This window comes from Blennius ocellaris (genome assembly GCF_963422515.1).
Source record: "Blennius ocellaris genome assembly, chromosome: 22".
NCBI classification, from domain to species: Eukaryota; Metazoa; Chordata; class Actinopteri; order Blenniiformes; family Blenniidae; genus Blennius; species Blennius ocellaris.
The window spans coordinates 10,674,553-10,698,601 of NC_137671.1; the positions used below are offsets into that span (position 1 = coordinate 10,674,553).

Sequence of the window (24,049 nt, forward strand, 5' to 3'; positions counted from 1 at the left end):
AAGTGTGAGTTTATTATCATTACTATTATTAATAATAGTAATAATAACGAATAGAACCTGTGTTTTCATTGTGCAGAGGTGAGATTTTGGTATTGCCAGAAAACATGAAGTGTAAAAGTTCAGCTTGTCTGAATCTCCAAGCGACGCCTCAGTATGAGACGATCATGAGCCCTTGAAGTAGATATATTGGTTTTTATCTTATTCTTTTTTTTTTTTTTTTTTGCTGTTTTGAAGGTGAGAGACTCTCTGCTCTCACCTAGAATCACCTGATCATACAAACCGACAGGAAAAAAACAAAGTAAAAACAAGGTCAAATTAAAGCTTGAAGTATAAACGATATCAGCAATGGATAAATAAAAGTCAATGGAAGCAGAAAAAGCTTCTTTTTTTTTTTTTTTGCCTTTGTTCTGTGTGAAACTTCTGGAGGAGGAGGACCCCAAACAAACAAAAACAAATAAAAACCCTGCAGTTTGACCCAAAATCGCTTCGATAAAAAAATATCTGGGTGACGTCTTGTCGTAAAGGAATTCAAGGGCATTTCATAGAAAAAATAAAGTGTTGGATTCGTTTCATCTTTAGACACATCATACAATTTACAGTAAGAAAAGAAAACCGCTACATATCGTCTTTGTATCGGAATTTAAGGTGTTTTTTTCCTCCTTTGGGGATTGAATTTGTACCACGTCAACTCTCGTTAAAAAAAACAAAAACATACAAGGAGGTTTTAACTGAAATTTTACAGATTGAGATTGAAAGTCAGAATGCCTGTAAACTTAAACGTCAGTCTAAATGTTAATTCTAAAATTAATTTTAACCAGATTAAAGTCACTTTTAAAGTGTACCAAGCCTGAAAGTTGAGATCAAAAGTCAGAATTTAAGTTAACAAATGCTTTAAGCCCAGTTTGCAGTTAAAAGCACCGAGAAATGTCGTATCCGTTGATATATAAATAAAGCTGAATTGAATAGAAATTAAATATTCATTTCTTCCTCGAACCAGTGAGGAGAGAAAGTGAAATAAATTTAAACAGAAAATTGAGATTAGACAAGGAATCGCGCACAAATTAGATTTAAATTGAAATGTGAAGTTTACATGTATGTAAGTGGGGACTGAAGTTAAAAGTGGTTAAGTTTCCACAAAGTTGAAGTCTTATCTCACATGTGACTTTTATTCTTCTCTGAAAGTTCAAATCCATCCTTGTACTTTTTGTCTTTAATGTGAATCTACGACGTCGTGAATTTGATTCCGGGACTGAAACTCTGTTTTATCTATTTGGGGGGAAAAAATTATTATTATTTTTTTTTCTTTCCCACCCCTCCTAAAGTGACTCTTTATTTCTCACCTTTGACGTGAAACTGGAGACAATAAACAGGAGAGAGTCGGATGTTGTGCCTTTATTTCCTCCACCTGCAGGATTTTTTTCCTCCACGTCACCAAATCTCCTCATATTCACTTCTTCCTCCCACCATTTGCAACATTTTTTTTAAATTTCTTTTATATATATATATATATTTCATACAAATCTAGAACCCAAAATTTTGAAATCTTATTTACATGGAAAAGTGTTTTTATGTATTTTTTTTTAAATTTTATTATTATTTTTAAAAGTGTCTATTCGACCCCCGTCTTTCCCTCCCCTGCAAACAATCAAGGAAGCAAATCCGAAAAGCATTCTTCTTTTTCTTTCATATATGAATGCTCTGAAAAGTGACGGCATTCAGCAAAACAAAAAAAAACACTCCAAAACGTTTCTTAAAGCCACGATTATTCATCCTCGGGGAATAAAAGTTCACAATTATTGACGGGAGGCTTTGGGGGTTTCGCTTCCTCCCGAAGAAAATAGGGGGGGGGAAACAAAAAAACGTCTTGTAAAACAGGAAGTGGGGATGGACAGACACACAGGAGGACGGAACGCACACAACATAAAAACTAAAAACAACCTGTCAGTTGGTTTTAATAGCGCCCCCTGGGAGGCTGTCCTGTGTCACTGCACACAGGTAAACAGCAGGACGAAGCCACTTCGGTCTGTATGTGTGTGTGTGTGTGTGTGTGTGTGTGTTAGAGGGCGCCGTCCTCGGCGCAGCCTGCGCCCGCCGTGTAGCGGAACTCCTGCAGGTTGGAGACGCCGTGAAAGTGAACGAAGGCGCCGGCGACCACCAGGATGTGGAAGAGCTGGTGGGAGTGAAACTGCGGAGGAGACGGGGGGGGGGGGGGGGGGGGGGGGGGGGCGTCAGCGACAAAACGCTCTCCAGCAGCCATCGCTTTCTTCAGCGATTCGGCGCTCAGCTTTTAATTCTTTTAAAATCCACGTTTTGACCTCAATTTACTTTGTTTGTTATTAAGTGATGATTTAACGGCAATTTCTTACTCGCTTTTCTTGTCAACCTAATTGAATTTGTTTTCTGATTTTCACACAAGCATTAAGAGTTAATACGCAGCAGTCCACTTTTCATATAAACTCCTAATCATTCGAATATTTAAGTTGAGTTTCTAATCACTGCGGGAGCATTGAAAACTTTGTCCCCCAGTTCCTTTCATAAGAAAGTTCAAAGGCAGCGGCCATTTTTATGCTCGGGCGGTATAAGAATAAAACCGAGCCACTAAAAGAATGGAGGGGGGGGTAAGAAAGAAGCATGGCGGCGCCATGCACTCACCCAGATGTCGCACTTCCCGGGGAAGAACCTCTCGGGGATGCGGGCGGCGTACAGGCAGGCCCCCGTGATGTAGAGCGTGGCCATGAGCAGCAGCCAGCCCATCTGGCCGATGGTGGTGGCTTTGATGAGGCCCTCGCTGATGATGAAGTGCAGGGTGGGGACCACGCCGCTCAGGCCCAGGCCCACAAACACGCCTGTGGACCAACAGAGGCAAATAACGTCTTTCATTGATTAATTGGGGGGGGGGCATCTTTTTAACTCTGGATAATTACTATTAGAAAACTGTTGGTTCCGAATTTTTTGTGTGTTCAATTTATCATGTTTTCTGTCAAACAAGGCTGGGAAAATTATCTCCTCACACAACTTAAGGCCAAAAATCGGGCTGCAAGAGGCTCCGATCTGACCAAACTGCTAAGAAAACTGAAAAATGTCTAAGAAAAAAACTAATTTCTTAAAGCGTAGCGGACACACAGTAAAACCCTGATTTGAGCTGAGGAGGAGGAAAAGCTTGTTTGTTGGACCAGAATTGGCTCCATGTTTATTTTCATCGCATGTCCTCTGCGCCGCAACAAAGTAAAACTTTAAAAGTTGAAATCTCAAGGTCGCTGCGACACTATTTTACCAGTCCGACCCACGCCAGATGAACTATTCGACATCATTTTAACTTGAGCCGAATCCCATTTCCACGCAGCACCTGATGAAGGAATGGAGTCACAGTGTGGTTTCCCCTCTACCTGCTCGCACTCCTCTGTACTGCGGCGTGGCGAAGAAGTCACACTGCGAGACGGTGATGGCGGCCAGCCCCAGGCTGCACACCACGATCAGGTAGATGAAGCGGGGCTGCGGCGAGCAGTAGAAGGAGTAGTACAGCCAGGGCACGAAGGAGCCCATGATCAGGAAGGCGATGCCGCTGTAGTCCAGCCTGCAGGCGAGACGAGACAAGACAAGACGGGTCAGAGCGGCGGAACCGACGAGCCACGCCGCCGCCGCCTGCGTCCTTGTCTTACTTGGAGAAGACCCTGGACACGCCCTCGGAGTGGCAGTACACCGTGTGGAAGAGCCAGGAGAAGGAGAGGCAGAGGATGGCTCCCAGGAAGAACATCCCGATCACCACCTTCTCCTGGACCGGCGCCACGAAGGACATGTTGGGCCGGAACATGTACATCAGACCCAGACAGAGGAAGAACAAACAGCCTGGAGAGAGAGAGAGAGAGAGAGAGAGAGAGAGAGCGAGAGAGAGAAACGGTCAAGATTGCTTTATATTGGTTTGATTTATAATCAAAAAGGTTCCATCTCTTTACTTCAATACAACTTGAAACTGAACTTCCCTCTCATGTAACTAAGTGCACTTCCCCCTCACACCAGTAGGTGGCAGCAGAGAGCAAGCGAGAGTCGGTTCACAGGGTTTTCACAAGCAGCAGCACATTTTCTCAGAAGGACTGAAACTCAAAGCTGCAAGGTGTTCAATCCACGTGTTGCATAAAGGCTGAATTTACTTTGCGTACAAGAACCAGTAAACTACGACTGTAAAAGCTTAGTGTGTTCGTGAGGCCAAAAATTACCTCGAGGACAAAACACCAGAGGGACAAATACTTTACAGAAATAGACGCTAATGACGGAAAAACAATGTGCTATTCCTGTAATCGGCATGCAGATTCTGTTATGAGCCGTGTGATTGCAGTACCGAGCAGGTGTGTCCAGATGTTTCCCGTCTCCGTGTGGATCCTGAAGATGCTCTTGAAGCAGGCGCGGAACGAAGGCATGGGCGGCCTGTGGCCGTGGAGCAGGAAGTCGTTGTCCTTCAGCCAGTCGGGCAGCACGTCGTGAGGTATGACGCGCCACCGGCCCTCCCACACCTGATTGGTTCACAAGAGCACATTCAAGTCTGGGCCCCTTTTTGCGAGAAAACGCCGCGGAATATGTTTTATTTATCGGGGTCGCGGCGTGCGGAGAGAGGCGAGGTGTCGGCTGCGCGGCATCGAGGTCAAGCAGCCGCGTGAATAAATCAAAGATCAAGGAGAGCGGCTCCGATATCGAGGGACGGTTCCTGCCGGCTGACGTACGGCCCCGTCGGTTACTATTTCGGCAGACTCCAGACGGTGTCGGGTTCCCACGCGTCCAAAGACTCTCCGACTTCGCGTCGACGTCGTGCAGAAGTCCTTATCGAAGTCAGCAGGAGTTTCATGAATACTGCACTAATGACACCGTCAAGCGCTCTCCAGAAGGCTTATAAGAATTTTACGCTCCTAAAACTGCCCCGTAAAACCGTTTTATCACGAGTGAATTGGCCGATTTACACAGCCGATGAGCCTCTGCGGCTTTTTTTTTTTTGGGGGGGACGTTTCCACTGTGACTCGATCAGAGGCAAACCGCCTCGTGAATCCGGCACAACGTTAAAAGTGAAGCGACAAAACTTTATCTTTGTTGTTGTTCCACTTTTTTTATCGCTTTCTTTTACTACGTGGCTTTATGGCGAGGCGCCGTTACAAAACCGCTTCCGGGAAGCGTGACTAATGTGGACGGTGGTTGAATTGAAATGTGTAGAGTCGACGAGAGCAGAAGTTTTGTTTGTTTGTTTGTTTTTATTACCTTGTGTACAAACTCCTCCATCCTCTCCATGGCATGATGGGCTTGCAACAGCGGCGTCATTCCCATGAAACCTTCGTCGATGCTTCTCTCCTCCTCTTCCTCCTCCTCCTCTTCCCTCTCTGCTTCTTCTCCTCTGTCGTCATCTTCACTTTTCCTTTTCTCCTCTTCGCACTCTGGGACACTCTGGAAAAACAAAACAACAAAGGGTTTTGGTTTTTTTAGAAGATTCGTGACGTCTTCTCCAGTTCATTCTACTTTTTTGGAAAATCTTCTGACCAATTCTTTGTTGTGAAGTTGTCGAAACTCTTCAGAGTGCAACCTGGAAGTGTCTTACAGTTACAACCGGTACTGGTTGACCCAATAATTCACGTCTATTATATAACTGTGCGTCATCATCGAAAAGTGGTTAAACTGCAAGAATGACTTTTGCCTCCCAGACAAACTCGATGCGACGCAGCCCACCCATTAAAAGATTCAACAATCAAAACTGAAAACGAAGCAGTTTGACTTTTTTTTCCCTTTGCTTTTAACTCTGAACGGTCCGTTTAGAATTCCATTTGTCGTCGCAAAACCTGGACAGACGGTGCAAATTGAATCTCACACAATTCCCGACCCAGCTGGAGAAGCAGGGGACCGAATTAATATGGCTCACGCTTTGTGATAAACACACGGCCATTCATCATAACCGACACACACACGCACACACACACACACACACACACACACACACACACACACACACACACACACACACACACACACACACACACACACACACACACACACACACACACACACACACACACACACACACACACACACACACACACACACACGCACACGCCGAGTTAAGCGTGAACCGACGCAGGGAAGCTGTGTGGAGGACTCGGGTGGAAACGATTGATAAAAGCGCCATGTGCATCGAAACAGACTCACATTTTACTTCTGCCATGCTGAAATGCATATTTACACACACGCAGACTCTCACGCCATGTGTACACACACACACACACACACACACGAATGCACCACGCTCGTTCTCGCTCCTCCGATGGCGGAGAAGGTCGGAGACAAACAAGAGAGCAGCGAGACAGAGACAGACAGAGGAACAGCAGACAGAGAAAAAGAAGTCCTGTTATATATTTATAATGCATGACTAACCCATTTTTAAAGAGCCGGCAGCCAAATGTGCTGCACAGCGAGGTCCCTGCTCGTGTGTGTGTGTGTGTGTGTGTGTGTGTGTGTGTGTGTGTGTGTGTGTGTGTGTGTGTGTGTGTGTGTGTGTGTGTGTGTGTGTGTGTGTGTTTGACCACCATGTGGTGTCTGCAGGGGTTCACTTTCAGAGTCCCTCAAATCTTTACTTTGTTTGTGTGTGTGTGTGTGTGTGTAGGAGAGCACTTAGGAGTGCAATGGCTGTGCTTAATCATGCATGAGGACAAATCTCAGTCTGCTGCAATGTAACAGAGGGACACACACACACACACAGACACAGACACACACACACTTTCAATCAAATCAGATTTAAGTTAACTGTAAAACCACGTTCTCATAAATCCGCCGTGTTTCAGAGCCGAGATAAAGGTGACACCTGACATCGATTCAGTGTGTGAGGGGGACGCGGCGGTGATTGAGTACACGGTGTGAGCAGAGGGTATCTGGGTGACTGCCAAACAGTCACGTGTGCTCTGCAGTCTGTGTGTGTGTGTGTGTGTGTGTGTGTGTGTGTGTGTGTGTGTGTGTGTGTGTGTGTGTGTATCAGGAATAGCTTTTCATGCATGTCCATGTGTGTATTTAATGCAAAAGTAGGTTTAAATCCAGATGCTGCAAGCCTGGCTGTGCATCATGAGGTCACTCTTGAAGGGTGTGTGTGTGTGTGTGTGTGTGTGTGTGTGTGTGTGTGTGTGTGTGTGTGTGTGTGTGTGTGTGTGTGTGTGTGTGTGTGTGTGTGTGTGTGTGTGTGTGTGTGTGTGTGTGTGTGTGTGTGTGTGTGTGTAGGAAACAGAGTGTCCTCTAAACGTATTCACGTGTTGTCAATGTATCCTTGCCTCCTGATAAAACTATCCATTTTACACGCGCGCACACACACACACACACACACACACACACACACACACACACACACGCACACACACACACACGCACACACACACACACGCACACACGCGCGCACGCACACACAGCTGAGCCAAATGACGCATACAGACACACTCTAACAGACACAATACACAAACTGCACTTTCTGTACAAAACAACAGCTGCTAAAGTAAAACTGTCAAACTCCTGCAGTGACTCCAGAGGAAAACATCAATTGACCTCAATTAAAACAATAACTGTGCAAAAAAAAAAAAAAAAAAACCTAAAAGATCAACTCTGTTGTGATGCGCAAACGACTCAGAGGCAGATGAACACATGAATATTACTTTTTGCAGGTTTTTTTTTTTTATTAAACTTGAAGTCCATGATGAATTCTTTCCAGCTGCGTCATTCAAACTGTTCGATGTAATAATGCTGATAGGAAGGCTTTGACTCATTAGACGACGTTAATGTGAGCATTCAGGCTCTGCTCACAGTTTCAGTTAGAGACGCTCAGAAAAAAACAACTAATTTAGACTTTTATGATAAAAAAAAACCAACCTTCCTGTAGGATCTCTGGGTTAGCTTTCAGTCGGATATAAACTTATTATATAACACACGAGTCTGGTTTTTCATGATAAAAATAGGTTTATTCACACGACAATTCATGATAAAGGAGCCGAGTTTAATTGTGTAAAAACGTCCATGTTGAAACTTTAAAAAGAAAACAAGCAACAGGTGTCTTAGGGTGAACTTGTATTGTCCTTATAATGAAGATGTAAAGCGTGTCGAGCTGGTTTCTAAAGCCACATCCTTAAATTGGACCAAAAAAAAAAGGGAAGAGAGAAAACGATTGAGAGCGTGACAAATATTCAATTCCTTCAATCTTTAAGAAAAAAAAAAAAAAAGATCTTTTAAACTTTATCATGATTGTAATTATATTTAACTGGCTTGGATTTATTTAGATTTTAAGGCTATAGAATTATTCAGTATTACAAATCGGTGCGACGTCCCAGAAGCCACCACAACGATTCATACGAAGGTCTGTTTATGACCATTAGAAAATTCAGCTAATGCCAGGAAGGGAAGTGCGTGTGTCAAATCCCGTCGGAGGGTGAAAACAGAACAGGAAAACAAACGTTCAAGACTAAATAGATGATTGTTTGTTGTTTGTTTGTTGGTTAATTCCTGATTTGACATTTTGGAGAATCTTGTTTTTCCACACTGCCATCAGCACCGCTGAGTATCGTGCTGCAGCAAAGTGATTCCATATCTTGATCTGGAGAACCAGGCCCTAAACGACTGTTTCAGATACCGTCTGACTGCCTCCATGCCACATTAGAGTGTTGATCTTAAAGAGGAAGTCATGAAGTTTCTACTGATGCCCCACAGGAAAGGCACACTGAAAATGAAAATGACAGCTGCCAGCACAAATAAAAGATACATTTTTTATTTTTTTTTGAAAGCACATCAGTTTAGCTCCACTAAACGGAGTGAAGGAAAAAGCCCCGGTGTTGAAGTTTAGCGGCAGGTGATGCGGCCGCTCTGTGGGCCAACTGCTCAGCTGAAGTTACAGTAATCAGATCTGATGCCTCGGAGAGGAGAGTCGGGCGGCGGGAGGTTTGTAACAGTGAAGGAGGTCGATGTTCGAGGAAACTCAAGAGTATCCCAAACACACTAATGTGCTTAGGACACACGCACACACACACTAGAACCACGTGACTTCACCTCAGCTGCCCCCCCCCCCGTCTCCAGCAAGACATTCTGGCAGGGCTGCGGGCTCAAATTTCGCTCTGCGCGGAAGCATGTGTGTGTGTGTGTAGTCAGAGATATGATCCCATCCCCTGCTCACTAAATAACAGCTCATCATGTATGACTAAAGCAGTCTGGAGGTCAGCGCACGCCGCTCGGCAGCCACATGAGTCACCACGCTGCAGCACGGGCCTGTTCCCACTTTTCTAGGAATGACGTTTTTCCAGGGGAAACGCCCCGGAGACTTTCTGTCAGTCCCAAACATCGAGACAAAACACACAACGACACCGTCGCCTGGTTAACGTGCGGATCTCGGAGGAATTCCAATGACACACGAGAGCAACAATCCATTGCATTATCAATAAATATATTGATTATTTGAATTCTTTTTATGACCCAACTCTTGGCCGATACAATTATAGTGCAGATTCTGTCAGTCTCGGAGAGATTTTCAATCCAAAGATGAAAATAAAAGCTAGAACCATTACATGTAACAGTCTTATTGATTAGAAAAACACTGAAAATCAATTAAAAAATGATTAACTTTTAATGTTTCATTTTAACTGAAATCTCCACATGATAGATTGGGGGTTTTTAATCATGTGTACAGACATGTTATTGTGTGTGTGTGTGTGTGTGTGTGTGTGTGTGTGTGTGTGTGTGCAGTGAGCATCTGATAAGCGGGGCAAATATAGTTATCAGGACACTGCAGGCACACCCATCAGTTTCAACACGGCACTGGGGCGACTCCGTTATTTTAATGTGGGATTAAAAGATGTGTTTTTGCATTCTGGGCCTTTGGGAGTGCAGATAAAAACCTGCACAAAAAAAATAAAATAAAACTTGTACCAAACAAAGCCACTGTAACTTTATTAGGTACATTTGTTAAAACTAATATGGTCGTGTGAAACGGCCATGCTATAGGTTCCATTTCGTTTTTAACTTATTTATAACTGCACTTTTAGGTTATCGTTTGTTGTGGTATTGAAACAGACGTAATTCTAAAATGTCTAAACCCGCCATTAACCGACGTGCGAACGGGAAAATATTAGAAACGTCGTTCAGTATCGTGTAGCCTGGGAAAATTTACAGCTGCAATAAAACCTTATTATGGCAATTCCATGCAAAACTGAACATTATAACCTTTGTGAAGGCTGAATTTATATCGGCGTGTATCTCGCACTGTGGCTGTACTGAAATGAGAACAAGCCCATGAATGAATAAGGACATTTTTCTGATTTCAAATCGCACACTTATCGCAATAAAAAATACATACCCCGCTCCTTTCAGACTCATTAACTATGCTGTATGTAGTTTCACTTCATCACTTGCTAATACTCGTGCTTCAGTTATGCGCTGCTCAGACGACGATCATTAAGGAAAGCTAACGTCCGTCTTCAAGTGACACTTGGCCCTTTTTAGACTGAACGTAAACAAAGTCGCATGCGGACTGCAGTTTGGAGGGAGGGGGGGGTTTCCTCGCGGCTCAAACTCTCGGGGCCAATGGCGCGACGGCCTGGACACAGAGCCGGCAGGAGAGGGAAGAGCTCACCCTTGTACACAATAACCCCTGCACGGCGCGCAGAGATTCAACATGTGACTCACACATGCAACAATTCTCTCTCTCTCTCTCTCTCTCTCTCTCCCTCTCTCTCTTTCTTACACGAGACAAAAATATTTTTGGAAAACGACCCTCAAACGCAGACGGTATGTTCCAAAAAGCAAACACGTGTCCCCCCCGCTGTGCTCCAGCCACCGCAAGACAAAACTCTGTGACTTTTTTTTTTTTTTTTTTATCAATCTGTTCAGAGCCAGAGGGCTAAAAATCAAGGATGCTGGAAAGTGTTTTTGTACAAAATGGACATTAAACTGGGTTTATGTAGCTCCTCCCTACGAGAGCGGAGGGATTGCATGAATCCATATTTGAGCGCTTTTCATTCCGTCACATGGATAAAGATAAAGACCATCAAAACAGAAGAGGGTTAAAGAACAGTGTTGCTCTCCAGAGCAGAAACACTGAGAACTCTCTGCTGCGTGAATGCCAGAACACTTCTGCACTTTTTTCAAACCAGGGATTTCAAAACAAGAGTTTATGAAAAGCTTGTTTTGTTGCAGCAGGTGGGATTGTAAAACACTTTAACGCTTAAATAAATCCTCCCCCCTAAAAAACTAAGTTAAACAAACAAAACAGACGTGAAAGGCAGTAAGGTGCCGGTGTAATCTCGGCAGTGGACACTTATCTTTATTGTCACATGTTTATTGTTTAATGTCCGTTTTAAAGCATTTAGTTCGGCAAGTTTCAAGGCTGCCGACGAGATAAAACAAAGACATCACTCTGAGGGCAACAGTCGGGCTTTAATTTATTGCCGTCTCCCGCAGTACCTCCTGATAAAGTGCTTCACAGTTACCTTGAGGTCCTATAAATAATCCCTGAGGGTCTAAAAGTGTAGATTTTACCTTGGACACCACTGAATAGTGCAGTAAGCTTTAGCGTTCAGCTTTAATTCTTTGCTGAGGTAATACTCAATAATAGCTATAGAGAATAAATTAATGCCAGTGCACGGCAGGTACAATACAAGGAAGTTAATCTTGTTACATTAAATTGAGAAGCCTGAGCAGCAACAAGCAGTCGAGCACAAAGGGAGGATGTACAAACGCATCAAAGGCCCAAAATCTTTTTACCGTTATTTGTGGACGGTTACTGTTGGAATTTCCCGTTTTTGTTGTCGTGTGCACACGTCTGTAATAAAGATCCTCGGCCTGTAAACTTGGCTGACATAGTGGTTATTATTGAGACATATTGTTCCCCCCCTAAGTTTGTTGTTGTTTGTTATTCTGGGATCGACGTTATCGCCACCTCCATCAGATCAGTTATCCGTCTGTGGATCCACTCTCCACGACATTCTCATTTCCATTATGTGCATCACGACAAAGTTTCCCCTGACAAACCCTCCAACGCTGACAAAGTTCCTCCAAGTCTTAATGAACTGAAATCAATCAAACGACCTGGAAGAGTCAGTTCATTAAACTTAAAAAAAAAAAAAAACGACAGCAGAATGCGGCTTTTACGGATGGAATGCTCAAGCGTCGACTTCGAACGGGCAACTCCTGGATAACGTGCAACGGTAATGATGTGTTTATTAAACTGGTAACCACAACAGATCGGGGGGCGACGGCGGATTTGTGCAGAGAGCAGATCTGGCATGCGATCTGAGAGCAAACGGGACGTGCGACGCCAATCCCGACGGTCTACCACAGGGGCTCGCCGAGGCATTTAGAGTAGAAGGCGGCGGCACGCGGAACAGGCGGGAGGCCGGACAACCCCCCCCCATCCCCCCCTCCCCACAGAGTCCGCCGACTGACGGCTTCTCGGGTATCCGCGTCGCGTTACAGCAGGTAGAAAAGGCGAAACACAAAAGACACGCACACACTCGCAACACAAGCGCTATTGTGTTTCGGCTCTCAGCTGATTGCCTTTTCGCACGGGACAATAGTGCGGTGGCTACGCCTCTACACACACACACGCGCGCGCCGCCTATGAACTAAACGAGGGCGGTGAGAGTGTCTGCCGCATTTGTTTGATCAGCCCGACGGGCCGCCTTCATGGGACGCTAATCAAACAGGGGGTTTGTCGTTGTTTTTTTTTTTAAATGTTTGCGCTTTCCTTCCAAGAAGACGTTTGTAAATAGCCACCAGGTCTATTTTAGGAGCCGCGCACGCGCTCAATAGACTCAATAGCGCTTTATAAACGTGGAGTGGGACTGAATGTGAACATCAGACCGCCGTCATCATGCGCCGCTAATTGCTGGAGCACAGAGTGACTCACCACGGAGGCCGGAGGGCCTTGAAGGTGGCGGAGTCGTCGATAATAAGTGGAGGTGGTGGAGGCTCATGATCCCACCGTGTCGTAAAAAAAAAAAAAAAAAAAATGAAGAACCTGCTGGTGGGACTGATTACATAATCCTCCATTTTCTCCCGCAGCAACTATTTCTGAGGTGCCCCCCCCCCCCCGAGCAAGGCACTAAATACACAACAAGCCCAGGTCAGGCCACTCGGTTACACTATAATAAAACATTAAAAGGCTTGACTGGCTTCGACTTACTTTTTTTTTTTTCTCCCTTCCGAATGTTCGGATCCCTTCGTCTTATCTTTTACTCCTTTAACTGAATTTTTATGTAACCAGGCTGAAATGTGGCTGTTTGCTTGCCAGACTACATACATTTAGCGTCAGTGCTGTTCAGTCAATATTACTTTTCAATCTCGCAATTTTTCAACCCTTTTCATTTCCAATTCCCTTTAACTTTAATCGAGCTCTGCTTAATGTTAAATTAGGGCTTTCGAAAGGGTGTCAAGTAATTAACCCGTAACGCCGATTACTGTTTCGGATGATTGCATTGGTGTGCTTGTGTCTTTGTATGACTCACATCAAAACTTGTACTTATCTAAACCTCCCTATGGGATATTTGCATGTGCACAACGGGCGACTTAACAAATTCCAGTAAGTCAAACAATTTTCTGAAACTAGAAGGCGAGCGTGGTCGAGCGCATACCGTCGCCACGCCTGCATGTTAGCCGTTAGTTCATATCGATGCTCACTAGCCTGTCAGGTAGCGGCATCACTGTGTGAAACACTGAGCAGGGAGCGTCTCCACGGCAACGGCCAATAAGTTTTTGCAAAAAGCTGATAAAATACATACATAAACCCCCCAAAATAAATAAAATAAACACACGCAGATGAAAACCAACCATTGGTTTGTAACAATTCGGCGCTACCTAAAGTTTATGACGTAAACCAGTAAATTGGAATATTTTTACTTACTAGTAAAAACATGCGGTTAATTATTGAGGTGGAGGTGTGTGTGTGTGTTTTGGCAGGATCCTTTTACTGTGTGACCGGCCTGACCCATAGCACCTCACACAACACTGAGCCGACCAGATGACACCCTGTGTTGTGTGTGTGTGCATCAGAGACTCACTCCATTGTGTGAGGGGCACTCTGCCGTGCCTCTGCGAGTGCCTGGAGAACCCGAGTTGGGCAGGTCTTCTTTTTCCCGAGGACTCGAGGGATCTGTCGGCGCCTGCTGCTCTACTAGATTTGAAGTCCTGTGTCGCAGCACGAAGGCCGGGCCCTCGGCCCCACTCGTTTCTCCTCCGTCCAGCTTGAAACGCTGGACTGTCCCCTCCACCAGAAACTTACAAAAAAAAAAAAAAAAATTCACTCGGCCGCGACCACAAGCGGACGACTCGATGTGGCGGGTCCAATCGGGGCGCGGAACCAGACCTGATCAGAGGAGACAGAAATGGATGTTAAAAGGTGACGGTCGTGAGCAGGTGTTATTAGCTAAACGCGCGGTAATAGCTTGTGTCTGCTTCCAGAACGATCCGGCACTGCAGGGCTCCATCTGGTTCTGACAAATATGTTGACATGGAGATTGTGACACAAAGTGAACGGCAGGATATCATTTATTGCCGTCTGGTCGATGTTTTGCAGTGTGCGTGTTTGCGATTGTTGATATCGCAGGTGACCGACCTGGACTCCGCAGGGGCTGGAACCTTTCGACTGGACTTTCGATTGTCTTGCCTCACGACTTAATGGGACATGATATCTGGAAAAGAAGAGCCAGAGACAGAAAGATAAGACTATCAGCTTGTTTTCACAATGAACATGCCACAGAAATTACAACGTCTCATTTGACCTCATATCATCTCCTCCATGGGGTGCCTCTCCCATCCGGTTTGTATTGGAATGTTTTTTTTGCACATTTTTTGCTATTCTTTTGTAAACGCTCAACCGAATCGTCAACCAGATCCTCCAACTTTCAGCACATTTTGCTGATAAATAACAACCCACAAATTCAATGCAGAGATGCAGACTTTGTTAGTAAACCATGTAAATCCCAGCCAGCACATTAGAAAGCCGCCGTGTTCTCGTTTGGACCTGGCCGCCAAAGCTAAAAATATAATTAGAAGAGACACGGCCTTGAAATGAAAAAGGCCACAAGCTTTATTCCTCTGAGGCCACACAGTGTCCAGCAGACACAGAGATGTTTGTTACACTTTCAATGATTATAATGCAAGTTGCTGCTCCAGTCAATGTGGTACATGAAGGCCTTAAAATACTGCATTTCCGACACTTTCGGCCAATTAATAACTGCCAACTTGCCGTCATGGGGAGTTGCTTAGCGACGAGAGGGTGTCGGGGAACGGGAACAACAGATACACACACACACAGGAAGTACAAGTTACAATTTGCTTCGCCTGGATTATATCGCAATGAAACAGCGGATTGTTTCATCAAGCCAACTTTCCCACACGACTACAAGTCAAACGGTTTCCTTGAAAATCGCGCGTGGTTCAGAGGGGCCTTATGTCTTGACATTTGGCCGTTTGCAGCCTTCAAGGATCAATGCGTTTTTATTCGAGTGCGTTCACAGCGGCATGTTTCCAAACACTCGCCAAACCTTTAATGTGGAAATGATGAGAAATGCCGTTGCGCATTCACGTCAGCAGACTGCTGCAATCTGTCTTCTCCCCATGTGTCCCTCTCTCTCTCTCTCTCTCTCTCTCTCTCCCTCTCTCTCTCCCCTGTTTTCGTTCATGAACACACACAGATCCCCCGAGGGGCCAACTGGATGCGAGCGCGTCCCCAAGCACTGGACCATTGCTTCATTTAAACCATGTTCCTGTGCTCCAAGACAAACATGATATGCTCAAGGGGGGGGGGGGGGGGGGGGGGGGGGTGAAGAAAAACAAAGGTGCACATACACCGACGCATCCAAGGTTCTTTTTCCGACACGGAGCAGTGGAGACATTGTTTGCACTTGGACGATGCATCGACATCTGCTAAAGAAAAAGAAAAAAAGAAAAAAAAATCATAAAAAGTATGAAGGGTCAAAGGAAAACTAGAGTTGATGGTGACACTATTCATGCTCAGAAGATGATCAAGTAGAGCAGTTGAGCTGAACTGAGGCGTTTTCAGAAAGTTTCCAAACAGAAATGAAACACCTCAGAGATTGTGGGATCAATCTCCTCCCATTGCCGTTCCCTTTTTCTCCCCAGTCGACTTTTTTCTCTCTCTAAAAATTACACCGAGCTTTTCCTGGGTAGCCATGCCGTCCGTTCTCTGTCACGACAAAACGTTCGACTTCAATAGATGGCGAGGTGAGCGTCTTCCTCTCCACGGCAGCCGTTGACATTACTGGTTGTGTGTGAACGACCCTGCGTGTCAATGGAAGAACATGAAGCACTGCGAAAAGCGGATGCCCATTTACGAATTTGCATTAATAAGCAAAAAAAAAAAAGCCTTTATTTGATTAAATATAAAGGAACACACATTCAGAACAAAACTGTACAGCCACAGTAGCAATACAGAACAGTCCCATGCTGAAATAAAAAAAAAAGACTTATAAAATAGAGAAAGGCCAAGGAAAAGAAACACAAAACATTTTAACACATCCAATCGGGGCTTCCCTGAGTCCACAACACAACTCCAAAAAGAAGTTTCAGTTCTGAGAAGAGCTGACACACACACACACACACACACACACACACACACACACACACACACACACACACACACACACACACACACACACACACACACACACACACACACACACACACACACACACACACACACACGCACACGCACACACGCACACGCACGCACACACGCACACACGCACACACGCACACACGCACACACACACACGCGCACACACACACGCTGTCTGGCGACAACAGGATGCAAGATGACTCATCAAGATATTACATGCCGAGTAAATCCAAGATCACAATCTTCTCCGTACACAAAAGCCTTGGAAACGTCGTACGCACCCTCATTTTTCCCTAATAAAGTCCCAGTGTGAAGTTCAATTATATTCTGCATTCAACCCCCACGGAGCAAAACAACCACACACACACACACGTGGGCCATCTGCTTCGTTTTTTTTTTTTTGTCACATTGTAGTAATTCAGAAACCTGACCCTGAGTGACACTTTACAACCTCGGGGAGACACAGAAAAGATGGACACAAAGGATATAAACAGCGGCAGCCTGAAGGAGCCGTGCTGACGACAAAAAAAATAAATAAATTAAAAAAAACCTGGATGCATAACAGCAATAATCCAGGGGCTCTCACTTAAGATCTGTACTGAGCGACACTTCCTCTTATTGGAACTAAACCTCCCCGAGTTCACGGTGCTTTTCACCCATTCCCCGAATAGATGAAACACAGCTAGCAATTATGACGGCATGCAGTCAGCAGTATTGGGAAACACACTCGCTGGTAACATTCAGTCATGCCGATATTGTGTGAAGACGACTTGCCGAGGCTAAATTGAGCGAAAAAGATGATTTGTGAGAAGTTGATTGCGATATGGGTCCAAATAAACTTGTGACTTCAAATCATTTTCACACGCTACAACCTGTAGGGTGACAGAGGAGTGCGAGTTGTGATCCCGACTCATTTGAAGCCAGAGTTCAGGGGAGAATAACCGGATTGGCTCAATACCCCCCACCATTTCTACCAAAGAAGCCATTTCTGGCTCTCAAGATGTTAAGTGAATACCCATTTCCAGGTCAAGGGGCCCCATCGTTCACGGCTGTAACCGTTCAAAAGATAGACTGCAACGTACCGCCGTCATTCCAGTTGTAAATTTTGTGCAATAGAAGGACGTATTTAACGGGTGACCTCATCAATGACAATCTACGCGGAAACTTATCTTGAGCTTAACGTGGCTCATCTGGGGAGCGACGGCAGATAAAAAAAATTAATAATCTGTCACATGAGGAAGTTGATGGTGAGCTAAGTGGAGAAAAGTGGGTGAAAGCGTCACTTCTGCAAAACAAAAAAGGGGAAAAAACAAAACAACTTCTAAAGAATGCGACTTGACGAAAACCTGGTTTGCAGCATCACCTCATCTGCACGTCAGACTTCCAATGAAACGCCCCGGTGGTTTGTGTAATGGCACATTAAAGTCGTACCGTTTGAAACGACAAGGTAAAAAAAAAAAAAAGCACTTTCTTTACTTGCATGCATTGGAAAGCTCATGTGGGACAAAGGTCAAACCGTATAGTAGAGCACTGTGCCAAGCAGTTTTCACACACAGACAGAGACCAGCGGTAGTTTCGCAGCCTCGCTGACGAGAGATATAAATGTACATAAAGGTTAGCAGGTAACATTTAAGATCTCTACAGATCTTGTCAGCGTCCTTTTTTTTCTTCTTTTTTTTTTTAGCAGCTAGCCTTTCGCTATCCAAACGCAGTCACTCGCCTAATATTCAACGGCTTATCGGGACGACGTGTTAATTTTTAAATGACCTCGCAGCCTGGGTTCTCAAGTAAAACAGTCAGCAGGTGACGGAGCATGAAAAAAGAAAACAGGTCAAACGGGTCCGTCTGCTAAAAACAAGTCCCAGTGAGGTTAAACTGATAACCTGATGACTATCTTGTCTCTTAGCAGGGAAAAAAAACCCAAAACCCGACAAGTTATTCCAGGCGTGACAGAAATCTTTATGGCGAATAAAGTTTCTAAGCACTTGCATCATACAGCATTTATGTAAATAATGTGACAGTAGGACTGGAAGCCACTCCCAGCAAAACAATTAGCTAAAAAGTGTGCAGTTCTTTTTGTGCGTATGTCCGAATGATCCGTTTCTTACACACACACACAACATTTGATTGAAAAAGCACGTTTGTTCTGTGAACATGAGCGTGGACGTTCTGCCCTTGACGAGAAGCTTTATGTCAGATAACATCCAGAGGTCCCCGGGCCAAACAGTCCTTACATAAGATTAAAAAAAAAAAAACTCCCAACAATGGCCATTGAACAATTCCGTGACCCCGTCTGGTGACTGGCTGTCATGTTTTGTTAGACTGTTGCACTCTACACCCTTCTGCTACTGCCGGTACTCCCAAAAAACAAACATCTTTGGCTGATGAAGTGAGTTTTTGTGATCGGAAGCAGGCAGGAGAGGGAGTGTTTTAATCAGCGCAGGAATTTGTGTTCCCCTGTTGGTGGAGTCCAGTTGAACTGTCAACATCCTAAACCCCTGACCTTGCCGACGAAAGGCATAAATAAAAGTAGTGTTGACGTCGATTGCTTGCTTCCAATTTTTTTTTTCTCCTTCCTTTCTATGAAGCAATTAACGCGTCAAACGAATCGCCATCAAGGTTTCTATACTTACACAGGTCTGACTGGTCACTCGTGGTTCTGTGGTGCATTTCATTCTGCTGCTTCATGCGATGTGTGGCAGGGCGTAGGTGAATAGGCCTCCCTTTGTACGCGGGGGACGCTTTACAGTGATTTAAACCTGCTGCTGGACACCACATGACTGCTTTTACTGTTCGCTGGCTCTATTTGGACGCAGTCAAGACTTTAAAACACGACCAATACAAATAGACAAAAAAAAAAACCAACAAAAAAAAAACTACAATACCGCAGATCCACCGTCTGGTTCCAGTAACAGCTGAGGGCTACGGTGCAAATGATTTGTGTTTTTTTGCTTTAACCTACATGCAGCTTCACGTGGGTGGCGTTAGCGCCTTGTTAAAAATAATGTCGGGCACTGTGCCATCCAGTCTGACAACATTTTCAATATCACTTGCCATCTTCGATGTGTTTTCTTCTTTTCTCAACAACCTCGGTACTCCAGGATTGTATTATATCACTTCAAACGACCGCATGATTTCGAAATTGCGCGAGTGTCTACTGGCGACCCGCAAGTCCTGTTGCAACAGCAAGTTTCTGACGGGCCTGCCAGGAGTCTTATGATAGAGAGCTAAACAAAGAGGACCAGTGTGATGTAACCATCACACACATTCACACTCTTGTTCCCTGCCTCACAGTAAACACACAGCACAGATACTTCCAAGTGTATGTATGCACACCAAACTCGACAGACGTGACGGTCGGTGGAAGTACACAACAGAGGAGCCGTTTTTTGCTTTTTTTAAAAGAAGGTGACGTCGACACAAGGAGAGGGTTCGCTTTTGTCAGAGCCTGCTGCTTTGAGCTGAAACAGTTTGTACGCGACTGGAACTGAACAGCAGGCGTAAATCTAGAAAAGTGCTTCTTGACGTTGAGTGAGGATAATAAGAGCAGGAACCACAATCATCCATCTCCTAAACCACTTTGCTCGAGTCAGGGTCCGTGTGTCACTGGAGCCAATCGCCAAATGGCAGCAGGTGAAGACCGTGGACAGGTCACCGGTCCGTCACAGAGGAAGAACAACATTCCTATTCACGGCCACGGGAAAGACTACCGAGCCTTGATTTCACGTTTTTTTTGTAAGACCGTGAGGAAACTAAAGTACCCAGAGAAATCCCAGCTATCCACGCAAACCCTGCATCTCTGCCCTCAGGCCTAACCTGGGCTTGTACAGAGGAGCCTTTTGTGATGAAATCAGCCAGTAAAGTTATGTTTCCAGTGGCTGCGAAACAAAGCTTCACACAATTAAATGATACTTTTTTTTTTTATTATGCGATTTATATCCTCAAAACGCCGATCCAGACCACAACCATAAGAACACAACACTGAAGCCAGATTATGACTACATTATTATTTAAAGATATCCACGGAGACTGCCCTGAAGTTTCGGAGTAACTACCACATTACAACTATCTCACTGTGCACAACAACCACAACAAGGTCAGTGTGCTGCCGGCTCCACTGGCCAACACAGTAAAAAAAACAAATAACGTGGGTTTTCCAGCGCCGGGTGGTAACTCAAAGGTGGGTCAAAGGAAGATAAAAAATAATCTCCGAAGCAGGGATAACGTAGCTGTTGAATCACCGTACCGCCGGTATCAGCACACGAAGGGGTTTTTTTTTTTCCCCCCTCAGCTTCCTCCCAGCGGGAGGAGGAAGTGAGTTGTTGCCTTCGGTGAAAAGAAATTGATTGGCGCAGGTTATGTCTCGATTTAAAAAAAAATCTTTTAAAAAAGCTGTAACATGAAGCTGTTTGTGGTTCCATATTTTTTGTGTGTGTGAATTTCCTAGGAGCGGAAGAGCTGGGAATTTACTGTATCATTTATGTTCAGAACTTGTTTACAAAATGTCATCAAAAGTTTAAAAAAAGATCAATAAAAAGGATCAGCCGTTATGTTTTCTTGGGAGTTCAAATAAACAATAAAAAGGCTTACTTTGTGTTTGCAGGTGTAAAAAAAAATAAACAAAAACTTCTGTTACAAAACACAATATACATGGTGATTGATCAGTAACATAAATACTTAATTATTATAAATATAGTTGATCTAAACAAAGAATTAAAATTAACTTGACCACCAAACTAGAAAAGAATATACTAACATTCGACAAGTAGAACCAAGGGTAAATAGAAATGAAGCATGTAATGTAGTATCTTAACGTTACACACAAACACACACACACAGTCATATGTGTTATATTCATGCCGGTAACACTCTTAAGTGTTTAGAGTATAAGATGCTTACTGGGCCTGCGGAAAAGTACCACAGGCTGTTGTGTCTCTGTACATGTTTATTTATGGCACAACAACAGACAACAGTTTTTTTGTTTTGTTTTTTAATAAGAATGAGTATTGTTCCATTTGATCAACACAAGTACACACAGTTTGATTTTGAGAATATTAAGTGAAAGAAGTAAATAGAGAAAAACAAGGCGATAGAAAGAGCAGCTCGTCCATGTTATGATCAATCAACGTTGCAAAGACGTGCCTACTATTCTTAGAAGCTATGTTTAGCTGCTCTGCTGCCTGGCACACTGTCAGACACTGACTTCATTTTACATTAAATTCTCCAGAGGGGTGTGCTTCCAGTAAAAAAACAAAACAAAAAAGATGACATACAGCTCAATTCCCATGTCTGGCAGCATGAGCGTGAGTGCACACATCAACTCAACCAACAGATGATTCTGAAATGCATTCTTTTTTTTTTTTTTTGTATAATAGCAAATCAATATCTCGCAGCAGGAAATTACAGCAAATTTCCTGGTGAGATGATTATATCAGGTAATAGACACGGCTCTATGAAATTAACTTGGCTCAACTTTGCCTGTCTCGCTTAAGGCTTGTCACTGTTTCCACAGGGCACGGAGTACACATAAAAAACAATGACGCGGGCATTTGCATTTCTCCTGTGGGTTTTCACACGCAAAAAAAAATAATTTCTTTAAGTGCAATTCTATTGGAAAGATGGAAATTTTGTTCCCGAGCACAACAGGCACTGGGTAGTGTAATCTAACCCAAATTCATCAAGTTGTTGATGGTTTTCTGAGATGTTTTTGTGTCTTTAAATTTGGGCTTGGAGGCAAGCAGGCCATCAGCTGCTTTGAGCATGAATCATTTATGAGATGACCTCATGTTTTGTGGATAACTGAACAGCCCCGAAAACCACTGACATGGGATGGGCACACTTACAAAAGCCAACAGAACAATTCCATACATTGAAATTACAACCTGTTGTTCCATATTTGGAGGAACTACTGCTCGTGCTCCGCCGCTGGGAAAGAAACGTATACTTGACTAGTGATGGTAAACAAACCACTTTTAGCTGCGATATTTGCTCTGAAGGTTTGGGTGACTCGTCGAGTCTGTTTGACAGTGCTTACTGTGAGAAAATTAGTTTGAGTCTTCAGAGGCTTTCATACATATTTTATGTTCAACAACAGCACATCAATAATACTTGCTGACAATGGGAGCAGTGAATATTTAAAACAAATGTACTGCGTTGCGCAATTAGTCTCTTGCAACAAAAAAAGCAAAACAATGAAAGGGGATTAAAAAAAACTTTTTTTTTTCTTTCAAATCTGTTACAAAAGGGGTACACGTGGCTTATGTTAACTGTTTCCCTGGTTAATAGCAAACAGCTGCCCAGCAAAACACACATTTAGATGCAAGATGACTGAAGCTGAAGACTGTCAACTGGTTTAACTAGTGACTTATAACTGTAGCAGCTTACATGTGTGTGGAACTCTGATATACCAAAAAAAAAAAAAAACATGCAAAAATAGCAGCAAACTGAGCCACACAAAGTCAGACAGAGTGAAGGCAACAGTGGCGAGCGAGCGAGACAAAGAAAACCAAAACTCCTGCCAAGACAAACTACCTTCTTGTTGACAGCGATCATTTCTGCACTTCTTGCCCAAGATCTCACACACAAAGAGGCTGCTTTACTTATGCACGGGGTTGGCTTGAAGGAGAAAAAAATAAATTAAAAAATCCACCTCCTCGCATGGAGGACGAGCTGTGATAGCACCGATAAGGAGCTGCAGCTCCGCCGTTCAGCTGGCGATGAGGGTTTGTTTACACCCGAGCTAGCGCGCTGGCTAGTCCGCTAAACGGGCGCGAGCCACAGCCGAAGAAGAAAGAAAAAAAGAAGCGAGATAAACTCTTTAACAGTGCGCGGATTCATTTTGACAGCGGTCCAAACGGACATATCCGAGTGTACATGTCCCCGACACGGCCGCCACATGACGGATGGTGGCTGGCAGAGGGAGAGGAAGGCTGTGGCGTGTCGCTGGCTAGCAGATTACGCTCCTCTTGTTTTGACAGGCAGAATTAGCCGGATAGCAGCGCTGCTAGCCGCCAGGTTACGTTCACTGACGCTGGGAAAGTCCGTGGCGACAGTTAAAAGCTCGAAACTAACCCGGGTGAGCGTCAACAGCGACAAAGAGGAGTTGTGCTATTCACCTGGTGTGGATGTCCGGGAGGAACGCGGCGTCCTGGGTGATGTGTCACACAGTTCCCGGGGAGTTGCGGTCTCCGCCGCTCTGCCCTCCGCACTCGGTCTGAACAGCCACACAGATCGACTGCTGGACCAGACCGGACCCGGGGTGACGTCTCTCGCATGAGCCGCGGTCCTCCAATCAGAGCGCAAGATTAAAAACCAGCAGCCAATCAGCAACGACCAGGAACACGGAGACGTTCCACACGTTGAGTAATGTTTTGTAGTTTATTTTAAACCACAGGTAACAGTTGTTAATAAAATACCATCAAATAGAGC

The 24,049-nt window shown here is 44.4% G+C and overlaps 1 protein-coding gene across 2 annotated transcripts; it reads right to left on the reverse strand.

Moving 5' to 3' along the window:
• Positions 1 to 190: 190 nt before the first annotated feature.
• adipor2 (adiponectin receptor 2) lies at positions 191 to 23,803 on the reverse strand. Of its 2 annotated transcripts, none has more exons than XM_080518330.1 (10): positions 23,737 to 23,803; positions 15,832 to 15,906; positions 14,597 to 14,672; positions 14,043 to 14,258; positions 5,242 to 5,424; positions 4,337 to 4,508; positions 3,660 to 3,846; positions 3,387 to 3,574; positions 2,653 to 2,846; positions 191 to 2,185 (listed from the first exon to the last, which is right to left on the reverse strand). In XM_080518330.1, exons 2-10 carry the CDS (start codon positions 15,876 to 15,878, stop codon positions 2,057 to 2,059), a joined length of 1,392 nt encoding a protein of 463 aa, XP_080374456.1. In that variant the 5' UTR covers positions 15,879 to 15,906; positions 23,737 to 23,803; the 3' UTR covers positions 191 to 2,056. The 2 variants fall into 2 exon arrangements, with proteins under 2 accessions (XP_080374456.1, XP_080374457.1); XM_080518331.1 differs by having other exon boundaries at positions 15,832 to 15,909; positions 23,737 to 23,802.
• Between the last annotated feature and the right edge of the window lie 246 nt (positions 23,804 to 24,049).